We start from the raw sequence: 20,465 nt of genomic DNA on the forward strand, positions 1-20,465 counted from the left end.
TTCTTTCTTTCTTTCTTTCTTTCTTTCTTCTTCCTTTCTTCCTTTCTTCCTTTCTTCCTTTCTTCCTTTCTTTCTTTGACATGGAGTCTCACTCTGTCACCCAGGCTGGAGTGTACTGCCGCGATCTCGGCTCACTGCAACCTCCGCCTCCCACCTTCAAGCGATTCTCCTGCCTCAGCCTCCCCAGTAGCTGGGACTACAGGCACATGCCAGGATGCCCAGCTACCTTTTTTTGTATTTTTAGCAGAGACAGGGTTTCACCGTGTTGGCCAGGATGGTCTCGATCTGACCTCGTGATCCACCCGCCTCAGCCTCCCAAAGTGCTGGGATTACAGGTGTGAGCCACCGCACCCAGCCTGAATTTTCATTTCTTATATTATGAATGCAGTTGAGCCTCTTTCTTCACCCATTCTTCTACTGGTCCTTTTCTTGTTGATTTGTAGCATCTTTGCAGATGAAAAGAATTAGCCTTTTGCCATAGTTTTGAAAAATATGTATTCTACATGGGCCATTTTCCGGCAGCCAACTGTCTCTCCGCCTGCAGCCCGTTCTCCACAGGCTGCCAGAGTGGCCTTTCTGGGATGCCAAACTGATCGTGTCACCCCCATGCAGATAGAAAACAGCTTCCTGTCACCAGGGTTCAGCTCGACTCCTCACCTGATTTTGGGGGTCTTTTCTATTTGGGGCCCAGCCTCCTCCCTCCCCCACCAACAGGGCCAACCTCCCTCCCCAGCCAACAGGACCACCACGTGCAGCCATGAAGGCTGCACTCTGCACAGAGGACAGGGACACACGGATAACCTGAGTGGCGCCCCTGCAGGGACCCACTGGGCAGCCCTGCCCAGCTCTTGTGAACTCCCTCATGGCTCCTCACTCTTTTTGCCACTCCCCAAATGCCCCTTGCTCTGTCACCTGGCCAGCACTGCATCCGGGTCCTTCTTCTGCCCCTAATGCCCCTCCCCATGTGGGCCTGTTGGTGCACACCGCCTCCGCTCTTGCAGATGGCTCCCTCACCCCTTGGTGTGTCTCTTTAAGCCACTTCATGGTGACTCTCTACCAGGTACACCCCAGGCAGGGCTGTGCCCCCTCATGTCTGGATCCCACCCCAGCCAGGGCCTGGCACAGAAGGGGCCCTCAGGACCTGAATGTAGGAGGAACGAGGGAGGGAGGGAGGGACCGAAGGCCCCATTGATGGCCAAGCTCAGCCAGCACAGCAGAGCGGGGAGGGCCTCAGCCTAATTTACAGTCATGCATTTACCCAATAGGCTGTTCTTTCATATAAATATCCATTAAACACTTTGTAAAATGCACATTTGAAAAAACGCAGCTGACCTGCCCTTCCCTGGTAATTATGGTGCTTCTCTTAAGTCTGCAGTGGAGACCTTTTTATTTGGAAGGTCTAGCGTGCTTTCCAGATTATCAATTGAGGCGTTTCTCTGCCTGCAGGTTCTCTGCCTGCCCCTGACCCCCCACAGAGGGGCATCCTAGGAGGACCCTGGTGGGCACCAACACCACTGCCATCAGGATCTCCCAAGGGCTCAGGGCCCCAGGGCCCTGGTGTGGGCACAACCAGATGTGGCCCTTGCCTGCCCAGAGCCAAAGGGCCAGGGAAACGTGCTGATGGACAGGCAGGGCTCAACTACCAGCAGAGGGTAGGGCTAGAACCTGGGGCAGGGGGAGGCTGGCAGGAGAAGGGCCAGGCCCCACAGGCCCCGTTGCAAATTTTCTCTTTGCCATTGTAGAGTGCACAGAGGATGACACCATTGGGTTTGTGTTTTTAAAGATAACCAAGCTTACAATTGGGATGGGGCAAGAGTGTACATGGAGGGGTGGGCTGGGAGCAGGTGCAGGGGTCCAGGCGGGAGGGCTGGCAGCTCCAACTTAGCATGGCCCTGGAGATGAAGGGCACACACTCAAGGGGTTTTAAGCAGGCCAGGTTGACAATACTTCTCACGGCGGCTGTTCAGTTGCCATCTCACCTCCCTGCTGGATTGAAACTCCCGGAGGGCAGTGCCTAGTCCTTCTAGTGGAAGTCCTTTCTAGTCAAAGCATCTAGAAAATGGCTCAGCACACAAAAGGTGGAGTGTTCTGGGAATGAATGAATGACAAGTGAGAGGGAATAATGGATGGATGGATGGACGGATGATGGATGGATGGATTTAACAGATTGGGAAACTGATGCTGTGGGTGGGGTAGGGGGAGGTGAATCGCCTAGGTGGGACATCACATTCCCAGTGCATGGCAGACCCAGCAGTAGGGCCAGGAGGGAGGCCCTGGGGTGGTGTGGAATCCCCGGCTGCTCCGCCCTTGCTCACGCACACCTGTTTTCATAACTTGTCATTACCCTACACACCCACAGGCAGGAGCACTGTCCCAATAAATAAATCTGGGCCACTTTTCAGCATCGTTTAACGTCCCCGGGAAGGCTGGGTCACGTGGCGTCCAGCCGCAGCCCATTAGCTGACAGGCTGAAGCATATCATATTGAATTCCACGGCCCACAGAGCCCGCAAGCCCCCGTGCTGCTCTGAAATCTGTGCAGATTTCTCAGAAAGCAATTGTGCTGCCTATTTCCTATAATGAGCATGTTGCCCCCTCCCCTTGCCAGGACTATTTTTCCAAACCTCCAGGGAGACAGGAGTGGAAGGATCTTGAGCTTGCTCCCTGCAGCAGTTTGAGAGGTGCCGGGCGCTGTGAGCTGCACTTGGGTGCAACTTGCAGAGAGATGATCTCAAGGCATTGCACTGTCTTCCAGCCTCTACCCCGTCCTCTGTCCTGTGTCTCCCTACCTCCCTGCCCCTGTCCTCATGTCCCCTGTCCCTTGCCCCACCATGCTGCCCCCTGCTACGGCAGGGCTATAGATGGGACAGTCAGGAGGGACTCAACCCCAGAAGCCCACAGCCTGGCCACATTGCAGCTGACTCTGCTGCACCTCCTGGAAGCCACAGGCCTTGGCTTCTGCCTCCTGCAGGTGACACGCCACACCTACCACGCCTCTTCACAAACTTAAATGGGACACGTGCCCATGCCGGCATACAAACCACACGTTGACAGAACCACACACAGAAACATGTCCATAGATACCCACTCGCATCCCAATGAGGTGAGGCTATGCCTACCCACTCCAATTCACAGCACCTTAATCACAGCTAGCATACCTGGTACACATCCACACACACACATCCATACACACAACCCCTCACACGCATCCACACATACACTCAGACACACACACACACACAAACACCCCCACACAAGCACACATCCACACACACATCCACACACATATCCACACACACCCTCACACACATCCACACATACACTCAGACACACACACACACAAACACCCCCACACAAGCACAAATCCACACACATCCACACACATATCCACACACACCCTCACATCCACACATACACTCAGACATATACACACACCCTCACACACACATCCACATGTACACTCACATCCACACACCCACACACAAGCGAATATACATACACACAAAGAGCACACACATATACACACATCCACACACACACCCTCACACATATCCACACACACACCCTCATATCCACATGTACATTTATACACATATACACACATCCACATACACACACACAGAGCGCACACACACACATCTACATATACACACATCCACAGACCCACACCCACACACAAGCACACACACATAAGCACACACATCCACACATGCATTCATACATATATACACATCCACATACCCACACACACAGAGCACACACACATCCACACCAACACCCACACATAAGCACACATACACAAGCACACACATCCACATGTACACACATATCCACACACACCCTCACACACATCCACACGTACACTGACATCCACACACCCACACACAAAGAGCACACACATACAAACACCCACACACAAGCACACCAACACACAAGCACACACACACATACAAGCACACACACATCCACATATGCACACACACATCCACACATCCCCCTCACACATGTACACACATACACTCATACATATATACACACTAATCCACACATGCACACATCCACACAAACACCACACACACACATACATTCATACATATGCACATACATCCACACACATTTCTACATGCATTTTGAATTTCCAAGTGGCAGGTAAGCTTTTTTTCAATGCAAAGCTTTTCATGCTTATTTTATTCTATTACAATTTTATATGTAATTCAATCTACTTTTGGCATCTCATCTTTTCTCTTTATTTCTAATTGACACAATAGTTAATAATATTTATACAGTCTGATATTTCCATACATGTATAATGCAATAATCAAATCAGGGTAATTTACACAGCCATCATCTCCAACATGTATCATTCCTTTGTGTTGGGAACACACAAAATCCTCTCTTCTAGCTATTTGAAAATATAGAATAAATATTTGTTAACTATAGTCACCCTTCAGTGAACACTAAAACTCATTCCTCCTATCTAGCTGTAATTTTGTATTTGTCAACCATCCTCTCCCTATCCTCCCTTCCTCCTCCCCTGCCCAGGCTCTGGTTACTACTATTCAACTTTCTATCTCTATGATATTAATTTATTTAGCTTCCACATATGAGTGAGAACACACATTACTACTATTTGTCTTTCTGTGTCTGGTTTATTTCACTTAATGTAACTTCCTCCAGGTTCATCTGTGTTGCCAAAAATTGTAAGATTTCATTTTTTTATGACTGAATAGTGTTTCATTGTATATATGTGTAGGTGTGTGTGTATATATATGTGTGTGTGTGTGTGTGTGTGCATATGATATTTTCTTTAGCCATTCATCTGTTGATGAAATTTCCAAGCAGCAGGTAAGCTCTCTTTATTAATTCCCACTTTCATTGCTCTGTGGTTAAGAAATATGGCCTTTCCTTTATTGAGCCTACCACAGGCCAAGCATCATGTTAGGTGATAATTATACTAGGTTGAATAAAACTTCAGCCCCACAGCCTAATAACAGAGAGCATAAATAAATATACATTTACAATCCCAGGAATACAAGGATGGTTCAACATATGTAAATCAATGTAATATATTGTATCTCCAGAATGAAGGATAAAAACCATATAATCATTTCAATTGATGCTGAGAAAGCATTCAATAAATTCAACATCCTTTCATCATAAAAACCCTCAAAAATGGGAAAATACTCCAACACAATAGAAGTCATATATGACAGACCCACAGCTAGTATCATACTGAATGAGGAAAAACTGAAAGCCTTTCCTCTAAGATCTAGAACAAGACAAGGATGCCCACTGTCACCACTGTTATTCAACATAGTACTGTAAGTCCTAGCCAGAGAAATAAGACAAGAGAAAGAAAGAAAGAGCATCCAAACTGGAAAGGAAAAAGTCACATTATCCTTGTTTACAGATTATATGATTGTATATTTGAAAAAAAACTAAGCAGTTCAAAAAACTATTAGAACTGATAAATTCAGTAACATTGCAGGATCCAAAATCAACATACAAAAATAAGTAGTATTTCTGTATGTCAACAGAACAGTCTCATAAAGAACACAAGAAAGCAATCCCATTTACAATAGCTACAAATGAAATAAAATACCACCAGTAATCAGATTTACAATAGCTACAAATCCAATAAAATACCATCAGAGAAATGCAAATCAAAACTGCAATGAGCTATCATCTCACCCCAGTTTAAATGGCCTTTATCCAAAAGACAGGCAATAACAAATGCTGGCAAGGATGTGGAGAGAAAAGGGAACCCTCATACCTGTTGGTAGGAATGCAAATTAGTACAACCAGTATGGAGAACAGTAAGGAGGGTCCTCAAAAATCTAGAAGTAGAACTATGGTATGATCCAGCAATCCCACTGCTGGGTACATGCCCAAAAGAAAGGAAACCGGTATATCGAAGCAGTATCTGCCATCCCATGTTTATTGCAACATGGCAATTCACAATAGCTAGGATTTGGAATCTATCTAAGTGTCCATCAGCAGGTGAATGAATAAAGAAAATGTGGTACATACACACAATGGAGTACTATTCAGCCATAAAAAAGAATGAGATCCTGTCATTTGCAACAACATAGATGGAACTGGAGGTCATCATGTTAAATGAAATAAGCTAGGCATGGAAAGACAAACTTTGCATGTTCTCACTCATTTGTGGGAGCTAAGAGTTAAAACAGTTGAACTCATGGCTATAAAAACTAGAATGACAGTTACCAGAGGCTGGGAAGGGTGGTGAGGGTGAGGGTGGAGGGGGAAAGTGGGGATAATTAATGGGTACAAAAATATAGTTAGAAAGAAGAATGAGGCCGGGCGCGGTGGCTCAAGCCTGTAATCCCAGCACTTTGGGAGGTCGAGACGGGCGGATCACGAGGTCAGGAGATCAAGACCATCCTGGCTAACATGGTGAAACCCCGTCTCTACTAAAAAATACAAAAAGCTAGCCGGGCGAGGTGGCGGGTGTCTGTAGTCCCAGCTACTCGGGAGACTGAGGCAGGAGAATGGCGTAAACCCGGGAGGCGGAGCTTGCAGTGAGCTGAGATCTGGCCACTGCACTCCAGCCTGGGTGACAGAGCGAGACTCCGTCTCAAAAAAAAAAAAAAAAAAAAAAAAGAAAGAAGAATGAATAAGACCTAATATTTGATAGCATAACAGGGTGACCACAGTCGACAGTAATTTATTGTACATTTAAAAATAACTAGGCCCGGTGCAATGACTCATGCCTGTAATCCTAGCATTTTGGGAGGCCGAGGCGGGATGGATCACCTGAAGTCAGGAGTTCGAGATCAGCCTGGCCAACATGGTGAAACCCCATCTCTACTAAAAATACAAAAATTAGCCGGGCATGGTGGCAAGTGCCTGTACTCCTAGCTACTCAGGAGGCTGAGGCAGAAGACTCTCTGGAAGCCGGGAGGCAAAAGCTGCAGTGAGCCGATATCACGCCACTGCACTCCTGGGTGACACAGCAGGATTCCATCTTAAAAAAAAATTAAGAGTATAATTGGAATGTTTGTAACACATTATTTAATGAGAAATGCTTGAAGCGATAGATACCCACTACCCCCTCAAAAAATTTTGCAATCTGATGTGACATGTAGTGGTAGAGGGAACCCCAGCCCCTACATGTTCTTTAACAAATCTCATGCATTTTTCTCTTTAGGTTGATTCCTTTGGTGTTTCTATTACCTAAACATTGCTGGACAAAAATTATAGGTATTTGTTATTTTTATTTGCTTTTCTTGAATTATTATCATGAATGAGCATATTCCCATTTATTTATTGTCCCTTTAATTTCCAGTTATTTCTCTTTTGCCTTATTCTTGGATACTTCAAGCCGATGTTCTAGAATGGATCACTGCTTTGACTTTACAGCACATGCATTCTGTTGTCCACCATCAGCAATGACATTCTTTCCTTCCAAGTTTTTGTTTTCAGCCTGGTCCTTTCTCCTAGCAGCACACTCCTGTTTATTGATGAAACATCGCTTGAACCACTCCAGGATTTATTTAAGACCCATTAAGAGGGTTCTGCATCTCCGACATGATCTGATGGGGAGCAAAGCAAGACTCACCATTGCCCTGTGTTGCAGGTTAGTGGGCTCATCTATTCCTGTAGGGTGCCCTGCTTGGTGCAGAGAGCAGGGAGCAGCCCCACCTCTCCCTCCTGCAGGTTGCTTTCTCCTCCTCTGATGAGCATTTGCAGGTTCTTCCTGATTTGCCTGATGCAGGAGCTTGCTTCCCGGGGGTGGATATTAAACTTCAGATTCCATGGAATTGGAGGTACAGATGCAAACCCATGATTTGTAGAATGTGTATATGCACGTTTGTGTGCACATGGATGTGTATATGCACATATATGCATTTATTTCCTAGCTCTGTCTGCTGACAAGGTCAAGAGGAAAGGCCATTCTACCAGCTCTCAGATCTTGGTTCTTAATGCCATTCCCCAGGGTTTCTCAGAGAAATGACTAATTCAAGAGCTGGGGCAGGGTAGGTACATTGTGAGCCTGGGACATTTTGTTACACCAGAAAGCAAGGAATGGTCAAAAGCACTTTGGGGGAAACGTCAGCAGCTAAAAGGGGCTGCTGGTGGCAACATCTAGGACTATTTGAGCACCAAAATAATAAAGTAATGAAATATAAACCCTTAAAAATGGAAATATCTGAGTCTATACCAATAGTAAATAGATTTATCAGTACTATTTATACTGATACAAATGGGGGAGAAGGAGGACCTATGCTGACGAGAGAATTCTGAGAGTCAGCCAGTGAAATGGAGGGATTGCTAGAGTTGGAAAATCATCTTTGCAACCATCCCATTAAAGATGGGATCAATTAAGAATCATTCATGGTTGCTAAATCTAGGGGAACATTCTGATGAGGAACAGAATGTTTTCATGGTCTCAAAGTGTCTCCCCACAGACTGCTTATTAGTTGCAAAGAAGACCAAAAAACTCCAGTAATTATACAGTGAAGAAATTGGACAACGCCTTGATCGAGTGATCAAAATTAACATCACCAAGGAAGGACAGATTGCTGTCTTGTGCCTCCAGATGTGCTCTCTGAGGACTCAGTACGCTCTATGCAGGATTTTGGCTAAGAACGAAGAACCAAAAACTAGTCCCAAGGAAACATCAGACAAATGCCTTTCTATTTTTGAAAAAGGTGGGTGTGCTTGGTCGTATTCTTCCCAAATGTCAATGCCATAAAAGATCACAAAAGGCTATGAAAATGTTCCAGATTAAAAGAGGCTAAAGAGACACGACAGCTAACTGCAACCCCTGCCCTTAGGCTGCCTCCTGTACTAGAGGGGGAAATTACTGAAAAAGGATATTATTGGTTCGACTCAGAAAATTGGAATGTGAACGTTAGGAGTAGATAAAAATATACGCTAATGTTAAATTGACTGAAGTAGATTACGTAAGAGAATACTCCTAATCTTAGTAAAAATGTACTACTGAAGTGTTTAGGTTAGTGTTTAGCCCCTTTAGGGCTATGATGGATGTAACTTAACTTCAAGCAGTCGAGAAAATAAATTGTGTGTGTATGTGTGTGTATGTGTGTGTCGAAAGAGACAGACTAAGAATGATAAAGCAAAGGGGGTGAAAATAGTAATTAATAGGAGATTATAGGTAAAAGGCACATGGTATTCCTGGTACCATTGATTTTAGCAACTTCGCTGTAAGTTAGAAATGATTTCCAAAACAAAGGCTTTTTACACATTTCTAGGCTGGATGGCTGGGCGCGGTGGCTCAAGCCTGTAATCCCAGCACTTTGGGAGATCTAGGTGGGCGGATCACGAGGTCAGGAGATTGAGACCATCCTGGCTAACATGGTGAAACGCCGCCTCTACTAAAAAAAAAAAAAACAAAATAAAATTAGCCAGGCGTGGTGGCGGGCACCTGAAGTCCCAGCTACTCGAGAGGCTGAGGCAGGAGAATGGCATGAACCCGGGAGGTGGCGCTCTCAGTGAGCTGAGATGGCGCCACTGCACTCCAGCCTGGGTGACAGAGCAAGACTCCGTCTCAAAAAAAAGAAAAAGAAAAAGAAAAAAAAAAAATTTATAGGCTGGGTGCAGTGGCTCACGCCTGCAATCCCAGCACTTTGGGAAGCCAAGGTGGGTAGATCACTTGAGCCCAGGAGTTCCAGACTGACCTGGGCAACATGGTGAAACCCTGTCTCTACCAAAAATCAGAAAAATTAGCTGGGCATGGTGGTGCATGCCTGTAATCCCAGCTACTTGCGAGGCTGAGGTGAGAGGACCCCTTGAGCCCGGGAGGCAGAGGTTGTAGTAAGCCAAGATCGTGCCACTGTATCCCAGCCCAGGCAACAGAGTGAGACCCTTTCTCAAAATCAATAAGTAAATAAAATAGGCGAAGAGGATGACTGGATGTCCGACATCCACCACTTGCCTTTCATAGTCTTTGAGCTGCTCTCTAACTCTGCAAGTCATGAAAAACTGGTCCTGGTGCTTGTGATTCTCATCCAGAGGAATGCAAACAACAGGATTCTATTCTTTTTTCCTGGCTGAATAATATTCCATTGTGTATATGTGCCACATTCTCTTTATCCAAAATAAAAAAAAAATTTTAAAAATGCAAATAAGTGGTATTTGGTGGAATGCACTTGATTATTGCCCTGAGGAGAGACCAATTTTGCATCTATTTGTAAATTTGTTTCAACATTTGTGATTGCCTATGTAAGTGTGGTTCTTTGAATTCCCCTTTGAATTGGTTTTGACAACTGACTGGTTCCTTCATCAATTAATGAGTTAAAAATACTAAATATATGTTCATTTTATATTTGCATGAGAGCTAAGCTTTCTTGTTTTAAAAATGTATTCTTTAGCACAAGCATTTGTTATTTTTATCATTGAGGGTCATATCTAGGAACATTTTAAAAAATAAAAGTAGTTAGGGCACTGTGGCTCATGCCTGTAATCCCAGCACTTTGGGAGGCCGAGGCAGGCGGATCACCTGAGGTCAGGAGTTCAAGACCGGCCTGGCCAACATGGCAAAACCCCATCTCTATTAAAAATACAAAAATTAGCTAGGTGTGGTGACACGTGCCTCTAGTCCCAGCTACTTGGGAGGCTGAGGCAAGAGAATCACTTGAAGCTGGGAGGCAGAGGTTGCAATGAACTGAGATTGTGCCACTGCACCCCAGCCTGGGCAACAGAGCAAGACTCCATCTCAAAAAGAAATTAATATAAATAAATAAATAAATAAATAAATAAATAAACATTCTTGAGACTCTTCAGGGTCCCTAATTCAGAATTCCAGGGGGGGTCCCCCTACCTACTGACTCCATAGTTTGAACCCCCTCCTGCCAGTCCATGATGGACATGAAGCCAAACTTCACACATCAGCAAAGGCTGGACACCTCCAAGTGTAGGCCCCCAGGGACCCCATTCCAGGCTTCCTCAGGGATTCTGCACCTCAGATGAGTGGCTCCTCTGATCCCCTCATCTCCACTGTACCAGTGGTAGGCAGGAAGGGCATGGACAAAGACTACCATCCCCTGGGGAAGAGACTGTTTCTGCTTCTGACTGGCTGGGCCTCTCAGAGGACAGGAATCCTAGACTAATTTGTTTTCTGGATGTTTTAAGGATATATAAAAATAAAGAAATGCTAAGAGAGTTATAAAAAATAACCATAAATTCTGAACACTTACGTTGAATACATAACATAAATGTTTTAATATAAATTAAGTAAACTGTTGTAGTAAACTATTCATCAGGTAATAAGATCAGGGTCTGAATGCATTGTGGGGTGTGCACTGGAGACAGGCTCTCCACATTGGCCAGGGGTCTAGTGACCATCCAGACTGTGTGTGCACCCTCACTGGGTTGTCGAGATTTGCGGTCCACTGTCCACCCACCTCTCCTGGTAGCCATCACCAGCCCACCCCTAGCCTCTGCAATCTCACTAACAGGCACCAACTGGTATCTGGGGAAGCAATCTCAATTTTGTATATTTATTGTGTATTCAGCCACTTTACCTAAAAGGGGCCATTTTTCTGTTGAAAAAGTCTAGGAAGACAATTCCATCTTTTGCCTCTCTTTCCCAATAACCATAATTAATTTCTTGCCTTTTGGCATTGAAATGTGGCAGAGACCTGCATCCAAGTCTTGTTTCTTACCTCATTGAGAATGTCTCTTATGTTTTGCTCTTATGTTGAATATGATGTTGAATATAAATGTTGGCTTGAGATAATCTTTTTCAACGTGTTTTTATTACAAAAGCAACAGTATGTTAATGAAAAAAATTAAGCAAAGAGGAAATAAAGTCGTTTATTATCTCATTATCCCTAGATCAATGTCTTGTTATCACTTTGATATGTATCTTAATAAGGTACATATCAGATATATAGCTTATGATATTTATTTGTGATTTAGATAATAAGACATATATCAAAGTGTTTTGTGATTTTATTAGAAAATTATTATTAATCTTATAGGTCACACATTTTATTTATTTATTTATTTATTTATTTATTTATTTATTTATTTTATTTTTTTGAGACGAAGTCTCGCTCTGTCACCCAGGCTGGAGTGTAGTGGCTGAATCTCAGCTCACTGTAAGCTCCACCTCCCGGGTTTACGCCATTCTCCTGCCTCAGCCTCCCGAGTGGCTGGGACTACAGGTGCCTGCCACCTCGCCTGGCTAGTTTTTTTGTATTTTTTTTTTTAGTAGAGATGGTGTTTCACCGTGTTAGCCAGGATGGTCTCGATCTCCTGACTTCGTGATCTGCCCGTCTCAGCCTCCCAAAGTGCTGGAATTACAGGCTTGAGCCACCGCGCCCAGCCACATACATATTATTTATATGTCAATAACTGTGCTAAGTAGAGGGTTGAAAAGTATTATTTCCAAATCCTTACAGAAGACCTCTCTATGATAGATACTGTTATCCCCATTTTACAGAAGAGAAAACTGAGACTTAGAGGCTTTCCCAATTTGCCTAGGACTCTATGGCTAATCAACAGCCATTAAGACTCAACATCCACATCCCCTTTCTCCCCAAGCTCAAGCTCTTACCGACACTCTACTCTCTCCTAATCCAGACCCGATTTTGCAAATATAGGTTAAAAACTAAACTAGAATCCTCCTGCAAATATAATTCTGTTATCAGCTTTTACACTTAACATATTATTAGCATCTTTCAATGTCATTTATTATTCTTCTACAAATTTAATGGCTGCATAGTGTTTCATTATATGGGTATGTTTTATTTATTTTTAAACGACTCCATATCAAAATGAGAAACAAAAACCGGTTGTAAATATTCAAGCAATACTAAGGAATATAAAGTAGAAAATGTGAGTCCTCCTTCCCTATCCTGCTGAGCCCCAGGACCCAGAGGAAATTGCCATGAACAGGGTGATGCATCTGTGTCCACATCGTTCTTCTATGTAATTTATTATATGTAATGTAATTTATGTATTTTTCCTTAAAGGAATGGGACATATTGATCTACTGCTTGCTTTTCACTCACAATGTATCATGAACATTGTTCCAGACCTATACATACTTTTTAATGTGCAAGAATCAAGAAGTCACGCTTGGCTTTTGGCTGGAGCAATGGGGAGGAGAGTGGAGCAGTGTTTTGGGGTTGGTTTGGATTGGAAGGCAAGAGGAGCAACAGGTTCAGGGGTCAGAAAAGTTAAGGGCTCCATTTCAGACATAACAAGTTTGATGCCTGTGAACTATCCAAGTGGGCATTCAGCCCTGTGAACCTGCAGCTTGGGGCGTGGTGGGGCTGGGTATAGAAATGGAGGAGTCAACAGAGAATGGATGGTATGTAAATCCACAGCAAAGGTTCCCTGCTGCCTTTAGTAAAGGCATATGTTTTCAACTCCCTCTAGTCTGCACCCCTCCTTGATGTCTCCCGACACTGGGTCTGGGTGTCATCTCAAGCAGGGCTGCTTCAGTCACTCATTTCCTGCCAGGCCACCAAGGCTTTGGGGTTTGTGACTATGGCATGTTGTCAAGGAGTATTAAGAAAAAAAGCAACCCCAAAGTTGGAACTAAGGCAAGAGGAAAGCAGGCTGTCATTCTAGCATCCTACTGTGAGATATATATATATATATATATATATATATATATTTTTTTTTTTCTTTTTTTTGCAATGGGGTCTCTCTCTGTCACCCAGGCTGGAGTGCAGTGCAGTGGCATGATCTCATTGCAACTTTTGCCTCCCAGATCCAAGTGATTCTTGTTCCTCAGCCTCCTGAGGAGCTAAGACTACAGGTGTGCACCACCACACCTGGCTAATTTTTGCACTTTTAGTAGAGAAAGGGTTTTGCCATGTTGGCCAGGCTGGTCTCAAACTCCTGACCTTAGGTGATCACCCGCCTCGGCCTCCCAAAGTGCTGGGATTACAGGCGTGAGCCACTGTGTCCTGGCTCCGCAGTGAGGGGGACCTCCCACTGCGGAGCCTCTGGGGGTTCTGTGGGACCTGATAAGCTCATTTCCGGTTGGTTTCTCCCTCTGCTCTGCTAAATTTGCCTTCACTCCTTCCTTCCTTCATCCCCTTCCATCTGCCAAAGTTTTCCAAATTCTCTTATCTCCCAAATTAATTTTGTCCTTATAGAGGATAACCCTTTTATTTCTTTTCTGTCAGTATAGTGGTTTGCGGAGGAAAGGAGAGAAATCCATGTGGTCAACATACCAATACTTCTGGTTCAATTAGAAGACAAATTTCTTTTTGAATCTATTGATTCAATATTTATTTTTTTAAACTTATTGATGGTGGTTTTAAAAAATTCAACATTTATTACCAATCTCTGGGTTTTGAGTCTTTGTTTTTGCTTCAAGACACAGAATGTAGCCCGAATTTGTTCTCTGGGTAACTTTCTAAGGTTTTCTTCATACCTCAGTATACAGTCAGCTTCGGGTAGTGTTCCAAATTATAATTGAAAAAAGGGTGTGCTCTCTCTAGGGTAAGAGCTTGATGCATCCCAGGTTACTAAACCTTATTAATTATTAAAATCCTCTTGGTTCTTATTTTTTTGCCTCCTTGATCTGTAATAAACTAATACTAGTAGTGTGTTAGTCTCAAATGCAGTTGTTTCTGTCAATTTCTTCCTTTGCATTTCCAGCAGTTGGCTTTCTAGTTGATGCTGTTTTATCCACAAATAGAAGTTCATGCCTTTTGTGTCTTCATTATAAATTTCTGCTATCGGAAACAACTCAGAAAGTCAAATATGGCATTTTCTCTCTTACAAGTGGAAGCAAAATAATGCGTGCACATGGAGTGTGAAATGGTAAGCACTGGAGCCTCAGAAGGGTGGAGAGGTTGAAGGGGGATGGGTAATGAGAAATTACTTAATGGGCGAATGTACACTATTTGGGTGATGGATACACTAAAAGTCCAACTTCAGCCTCTATGCAATATATCCATGCAACAAAATTGCACCTGTACCCCTTACATTTATACAAGTATAAAAGGAAAATAAATGCCTCCTATCAACATCAAATGATTTATTTGTCCCATTCATTGCTGTCTCCTTGAGTTCTGTGTCCTTTATGAGCATCTCCCCAGCAGAGGGATGGCGGTCCCTGAGCCCAGGGACGGGACAGCAGTGCAGAAGCAACGGGGCGCTGGAGGAGCGGGAGGTCAAAGTCAGGTTTTCAGGGGCGAGGGGAGAATGAGGGTTGAGGCTGTGGAGATGGCAGGCCGCTGCAGGCAGTATACATTTAAGAAGCTTGGCTGAAGGAGAGAAAAGCAGACAGCCTAGAGCAAGTGGAGACCTAGCACTTTATGCTGTGGGAGAGCGGGGTGTGGGCGGGGCTGGCTGGAGGTTGAGGCCACGGAGGCAGCAAAAGGCAGGGATGCAGGAACTGGCAAGGGGCGGCCTTGGGAAGAAATAGGTTGCCTCCTCTCCTGCCGCTGCTGAGGGGTGGGGTAGCTATGCTGGTGGTCGGCCTGGGGAGACGGGGTGGGGGAGGGTCCCCCAGTGTGGGAGGAGGCAGGGCTCAGAGAAGGGCCAGTTGGCTGGCTAGGAGATCTGAAAAGAGGTACAAGTTTGGATTAACTGGGGTGGAGAATGAGAGGAAGGCCTAGCTGAGAATGGAGACGGGAACGGACCCACAGGGCAGTCAGAACTGGGGTGTTTTTCAGTTTTCTCCTGCAGTGCTTGGTGGCCCGGAGATTACGGCTGTTGGGTGGACCCAGGGCCGAAGTGGTCAAGGAATATTGTCAAGAGAGGGACTGAGGAGGGAGCCCACAGGGTCTAGGCTTGGTGGGGGAAGGCAGAGAGAACACACGGATTGGCGAGAAAAGGGGCCAGTCTACAGACCGGTGCTGATGTGGGGGATGAGCAGAAGTGGCTTGGCAGCAGTGTCCACTGTGAGCAGCATGCATGACACTTTCCTAGGAGGTCAGAGGTGACAGCAGCCCAGGGTGGGCCCCAGGGGTGGCTGGCTCAAGTGGAGGGAAGGGGTCCTCACAGGAGACTAGAGATGGACAGCCTGAGAAGCCAGGGTGCTGGAGGGTGGGAGGTGAGACACAGGGGCCACTGGCGAGGGTGATGGTACAGCCCTGCTCCAGTGTGTGGCTCTGCTGTACTTGCTTCCAGCTGGCTGCAGGGGCAAGAACAAGGACAGGCCCGAGGCTTCTCTCTGGGGCCCAATCCCTGAATAAAGCCAGAGGCACCTGTCTAGGTGAAAGACCTGAAGCTCCACCTGACTTTCTGACCAGAGGTATCCTTGCCCCCAGCAGAAGTTCGGCCCAGGCAGTGTCTGCTTCTGAGGGGTCTGGGCTAGGGCTGGGACTAGGACCTGTCCCTTGGAGCATCTGGAGTTACTGTGCGAAAGACCAGATCCTGATATGCTGAAGATGTAGGGCAGGACCCAGGGCTGCAAGGTTCTCTGTACAGGTGCAGCTGAAGGGGCTTGGGGGCTGGTTACTTCCCAACAAGGGCCTGGGTTCAGCCTCTCAGGTGGGTCCGTGTTGGGAGGGCCTGAGTCTGACTTTCAAGGTGTTGAAAGCTTGGAAATGTTTAGTTCAGCCCTGCCACGACTTGCTGGGACCTGGGCCAACCTCTTCTCCCTGGTCTCTTCCCTCCCAGAGCCCGATGTCAGTGGATGAGAAAGCACTTAAATGCAGGACCTGGCAAGAGCCAGTGTGTGCTGCAGTGAAGGTGCTGGGGCTGCCCTATCTCCCAGGAGGTGGTGGGGCCAGCGAAGACTTTTCTTCCAAACATGTCAGAGTCAAGGGAGAGCCTTTAAGAGGACAACTGCTCTACTCCCTGGTGCAGAGACCCCCCCCAACTCAGAGGAGGAGGGGCAATCCCAGATCACCCAGTGAGCCAAGCTGGCCAGACCACCACCACTGGCTTTAGGGGTATCCCTTGCCCACGACTGCCACCAGAGTGAACCAGATGCTGGGGTCCCCTTGATAAAGGACAGTGTCCACTCCGGACTCAGGGTCACCCCTGTAACATCACACAGCTGAATGGAGACACGAGTCAGGCTTAAAATAGCTAAATAAATCTTTAATATTTCTAATTGCAAATGTACAGAAATTGCACAGCCACACAGAGTCTTAGAACACCAACAGCTTCCTCTGTACATTATTACATAGTTAAAAGTCGCAGCTGGAGGGAGGAGCTCCAGCCCAAACTCCAATGTTTGCATTTTTTCCTTTTCACATACTTACAAAAGAGGGGAGCTGGGACGCGGTGTGGGGGCTGGGGGGCTTTGTGGCTGAGTGTGTAGAAAAGAGGGGCTGTTTCCCTGGACAGTCTGGCTCCCGCAGTTGTGCGGGGCGCAAGGGGAGGTGTACTTGGGGCAGATGCTCTGGGGGACCGGGGCGTGTGGAGCTGTAGCCTCGGTCCTCCACACCCCCACTCTCTGGGCAGTTGGAAAGAGTCCTCACTGACATGAGGTTTGGCAGTTTCCATCACCCAGAACATGGAAGTTAAGCAAAAAAGTCAGGCCTCTGTGCTAGCGGGGAGGGCGTGGCTTTCTCCAGTAGAGGCTGAGTCTCAGTGACCAGGGGACCCCGGGGCTGTGTTCTTCCCCAGCAGGGACTGCCCTTCCCTCCAGGGCCTCTGGCAATCCCATCCCTGGCTGCAGGCAGGGCCCAGCTCCCGGGAACTCAGGTTCTCTGTGGCCCGGGCAGGAGACCCCGTTGACTGGCCCAGTGAAAGCACCCCAGCAGCTGCTACCCAGACAGCAGCTGCAAAGCCAACACATAAATGCCACAGGTATGGAAAACAACCCCTGCAGACCTCAAGCCTCTTCCTCCTGCCCAATACTGTTCTCTAGATTCAGAAATAAAATAAAACCCTTGGGAGAGCAGCAGTCCCGGCCAGCCCTCGGCAGCACCAGGACCAAAGGATATGTACAACCATTAGGTGAGATAGTTACATTACAGTCAAACACCAAGAACATTTACAAAATCGGCAGACTTGCAATTAAGATAAAAATCTGTGAAGAGTCTGTACACTTTTACAGTTTTTGCACTAGGTAAATAAGGCTCTCGGCCTGAGAGCTCACCCACCCCTGCAAGGGCAGCTGGCACCGGCCACAGCGGGTGGCCTCCGAGCCTGCCTGTCCAGGCCCTGGGAGCCTCCCCGTATTGCTAAGGAGGCTCTGTCCGAGGTCACTCTACGAGGCAGCGGTGGGAGGGGGCTGGGGAGAGGAGGGCAGGGCTCACTGGGCAGTGGGAGGATGAGACTAGAGCCAGTCCCTGCCTGTGTGGTAACCCTGGTCTCAGGCACGAAGGCGCACGGGTGGGGACAAGACAGAGGAGTGGGGCAGGAAGGGGTGGGGGCAGGGCCTCTGCTCCTGCCTCCCATCTTCCTGTGGTCTGTGACCCCTGGTGGCTCAGCCCTCCCTCCACCAGCATCTGTCTCTAGCCTAACTGAATTGTAGGTTACATCTAAGAGCCCCTTCCCAGAGCAGCTGCTGTCACCTGTCCCCGAGCTCAGGGTGGATGCAGTATAGCTCTGGGCCACCCCTCCAGCACATCCACCCTTCCGGTGGGGCCTCTGTGGCACATTCCAGCTGCAGGGGCAGCGGGGTGGTTCCTGCAGCTCACCCTGCCTTGGTTCTGCTGGCAAAGGCCCCACTTCCACCCTTGTTACCCAGGGCCCTTGCTCAGAATCTGCAGGGGCTGGGAACAGACAGGGGCCGAGAGAGACCCAAGCTCCTGCTCATCTGTCTTGAAAGTGGGGGAGAGGCAGATAAGCTACGGAACAGCCTAGAGCTGAGGAAAACCTGCCCCAGCTGTGGGATGCGCCCCTCCCCTGTATGCAGCGCCTGGGTCCTTGGCCGGGGGCCGGGAAGGGTGAGGAGGAGGCCGGCCGCACACACGGGGCTGGGTGCAGGCTGCTGCTGTCTTGGAGAGGGAGCAAGTCTAACATCCTCCAGGGCCGCTATTTCCCATGCAGTGCGCACGCTCAACTTAAAAGGCCCCTGTGTTCCAGCAAGCGAGCAAGCGGGCTTTTGTTTCTAATGCATACTGTGAAAGGAAAAAAAATCACAGTTATCCACCTTCTCAGGGCCTGCAGGCGTTAGAATCTTTTTTTAAACCATCACTCAGAGGAAGGATCACCTTTTCTCTCAGGGTGAGCACCAGGTGGCACTCCCTACAGGGCCACTGTGCCCTGGGTGTGCTGGGCCCCAGGAGAAGGCAGATACAGTGCTCAGAGCCATCTGGCCAGATCTTTGGCTTCTGGGAGCCCTAGAGCATCAGCCTGGGCCTGTGTGGGAAGTGTGGGAAGCTGTGGGTCCTCCCCACAGGGATAAGAGCTCACAAGAAAAAGCCATGGTCCTCACTGGGTCTATCTGGCAATACAACTAAGGCAGCGAAGAAGGTGGCAGGTGGCGCTCCGGGGACAGGTTCAGAGGGGGTGGGTGGGTAGGAATCCTCAGTTCCTCACAGCCAGGAAGGTCCCAATAGGCCGCATGCAGTGGCCGGTGCTTCGGATGGAGACAGGCAGGGGACACTGACCTCCTGCCCTGTGTCCTCCTATCTTCCTGCCTGCCAACCAATCCACCAAGTGCCAGGTCCCACAGGACAGGGCTTGGCTGCCAGGGAGTCCTGGGCCCCCCAAGGAGGCGAGGGGAAGCCACAGGTGTAGGCCCCTAGCCCTTGAATCCCCCCTCCAAGAAGCCCCCTCCCTGGCACGGATGTGGGGAACATGCACTCGGCCAGATCCAGGAGGACAAGGACACACCACATTCAGGAACCAACAGACATGTTTTTGGCAGGCCCCCTGCCCCACCAGGCTGTCCCCACTCCCCAGCGTGCAGTCTCTTCTGCCCGCACCCCATAGGGAGCGGCTGGTGACCTCGCCTCATGCTGCTTCAGTCTCTGGCGGCTCCCTCTGCGGCCACCTCCTGGACAGCGGCGGGGAGGGGAGGCTCGGTCCCCTGACACCTGCGCTGGGGCTGCAACCGTGGGTGCCTCCCCAGGCCGAAACCCTGCCCTTGGCCACCATAGTCCCCCTCTCCTTGGGTAGCTTCCTCCCTCCTCAGGCAGGTTAACAATTGCTGCTGTTTCTGAACTCGCCGTTCTCAGTAATCTGCAATTTGGTGGGGTTGGTGGGGGAGATGCCGTTACGGGCTTGCATGCTGTACCTCTCTTTCAGCTGGGTCAGGGCGCTCATGAGGCGGGCATTGGCGGCATCCAGCGAGGCAATGCGCTTCTCCTGTGGACAACGGGGGTGTGAGCGGGGGTCATGGGACAGGCTCCTTAGGGGCCTCCTTAGGGCCATGTGTACCTACGACAAGCACTGGGATAGTGGGGAATGGGGTAGCCTGGAGATGAGGGGGGCAGGCAGGCTCCAGGATGTGAGCCGTTGGCAAGAGAAGGCGGGCAGAGGCCTCTGCAGCATCATGGACACAGCCTTGCTGCCTGCTTATCATCCCAAATGGAGCAGCTCTGGTGCTATCTATGGGCTGCCTGAGGCCCCTGGGGCCTGCACCCTTGCTCGCATGTGTCT

The 20,465-nt window shown here is 47.9% G+C and overlaps 1 protein-coding gene across 15 annotated transcripts in view; it reads right to left on the minus strand.

Annotated features, from left to right (window-relative positions):
- Positions 1-16,985: 16,985 nt before the first annotated feature.
- DAB2IP (DAB2 interacting protein) overlaps positions 16,986-20,465 on the minus strand; it is an 85,824-nt gene continuing 82,344 nt past the window's right edge. For 11 of the 15 annotated variants that reach the window (XM_023223726.2, XM_023223722.2, XM_023223730.3 and 8 more), the window contains one exon: positions 16,986-20,171. In XM_023223726.2, coding sequence (XP_023079494.2) covers positions 20,004-20,171 — 168 coding nt within the window. In that variant the 3' untranslated portion in view covers positions 16,986-20,003. The remainder of the gene's footprint in view (positions 20,172-20,465) is intronic. The other 4 variants (XM_023223733.2, XM_023223723.2, XM_023223721.2 and 1 more) reach the window with 2 other exon arrangements.

The sequence above is a fragment of the Piliocolobus tephrosceles genome, chromosome 14 (assembly GCF_002776525.5).
Source record: "Piliocolobus tephrosceles isolate RC106 chromosome 14, ASM277652v3, whole genome shotgun sequence".
Taxonomy (NCBI): domain Eukaryota; kingdom Metazoa; phylum Chordata; class Mammalia; order Primates; family Cercopithecidae; genus Piliocolobus; species Piliocolobus tephrosceles.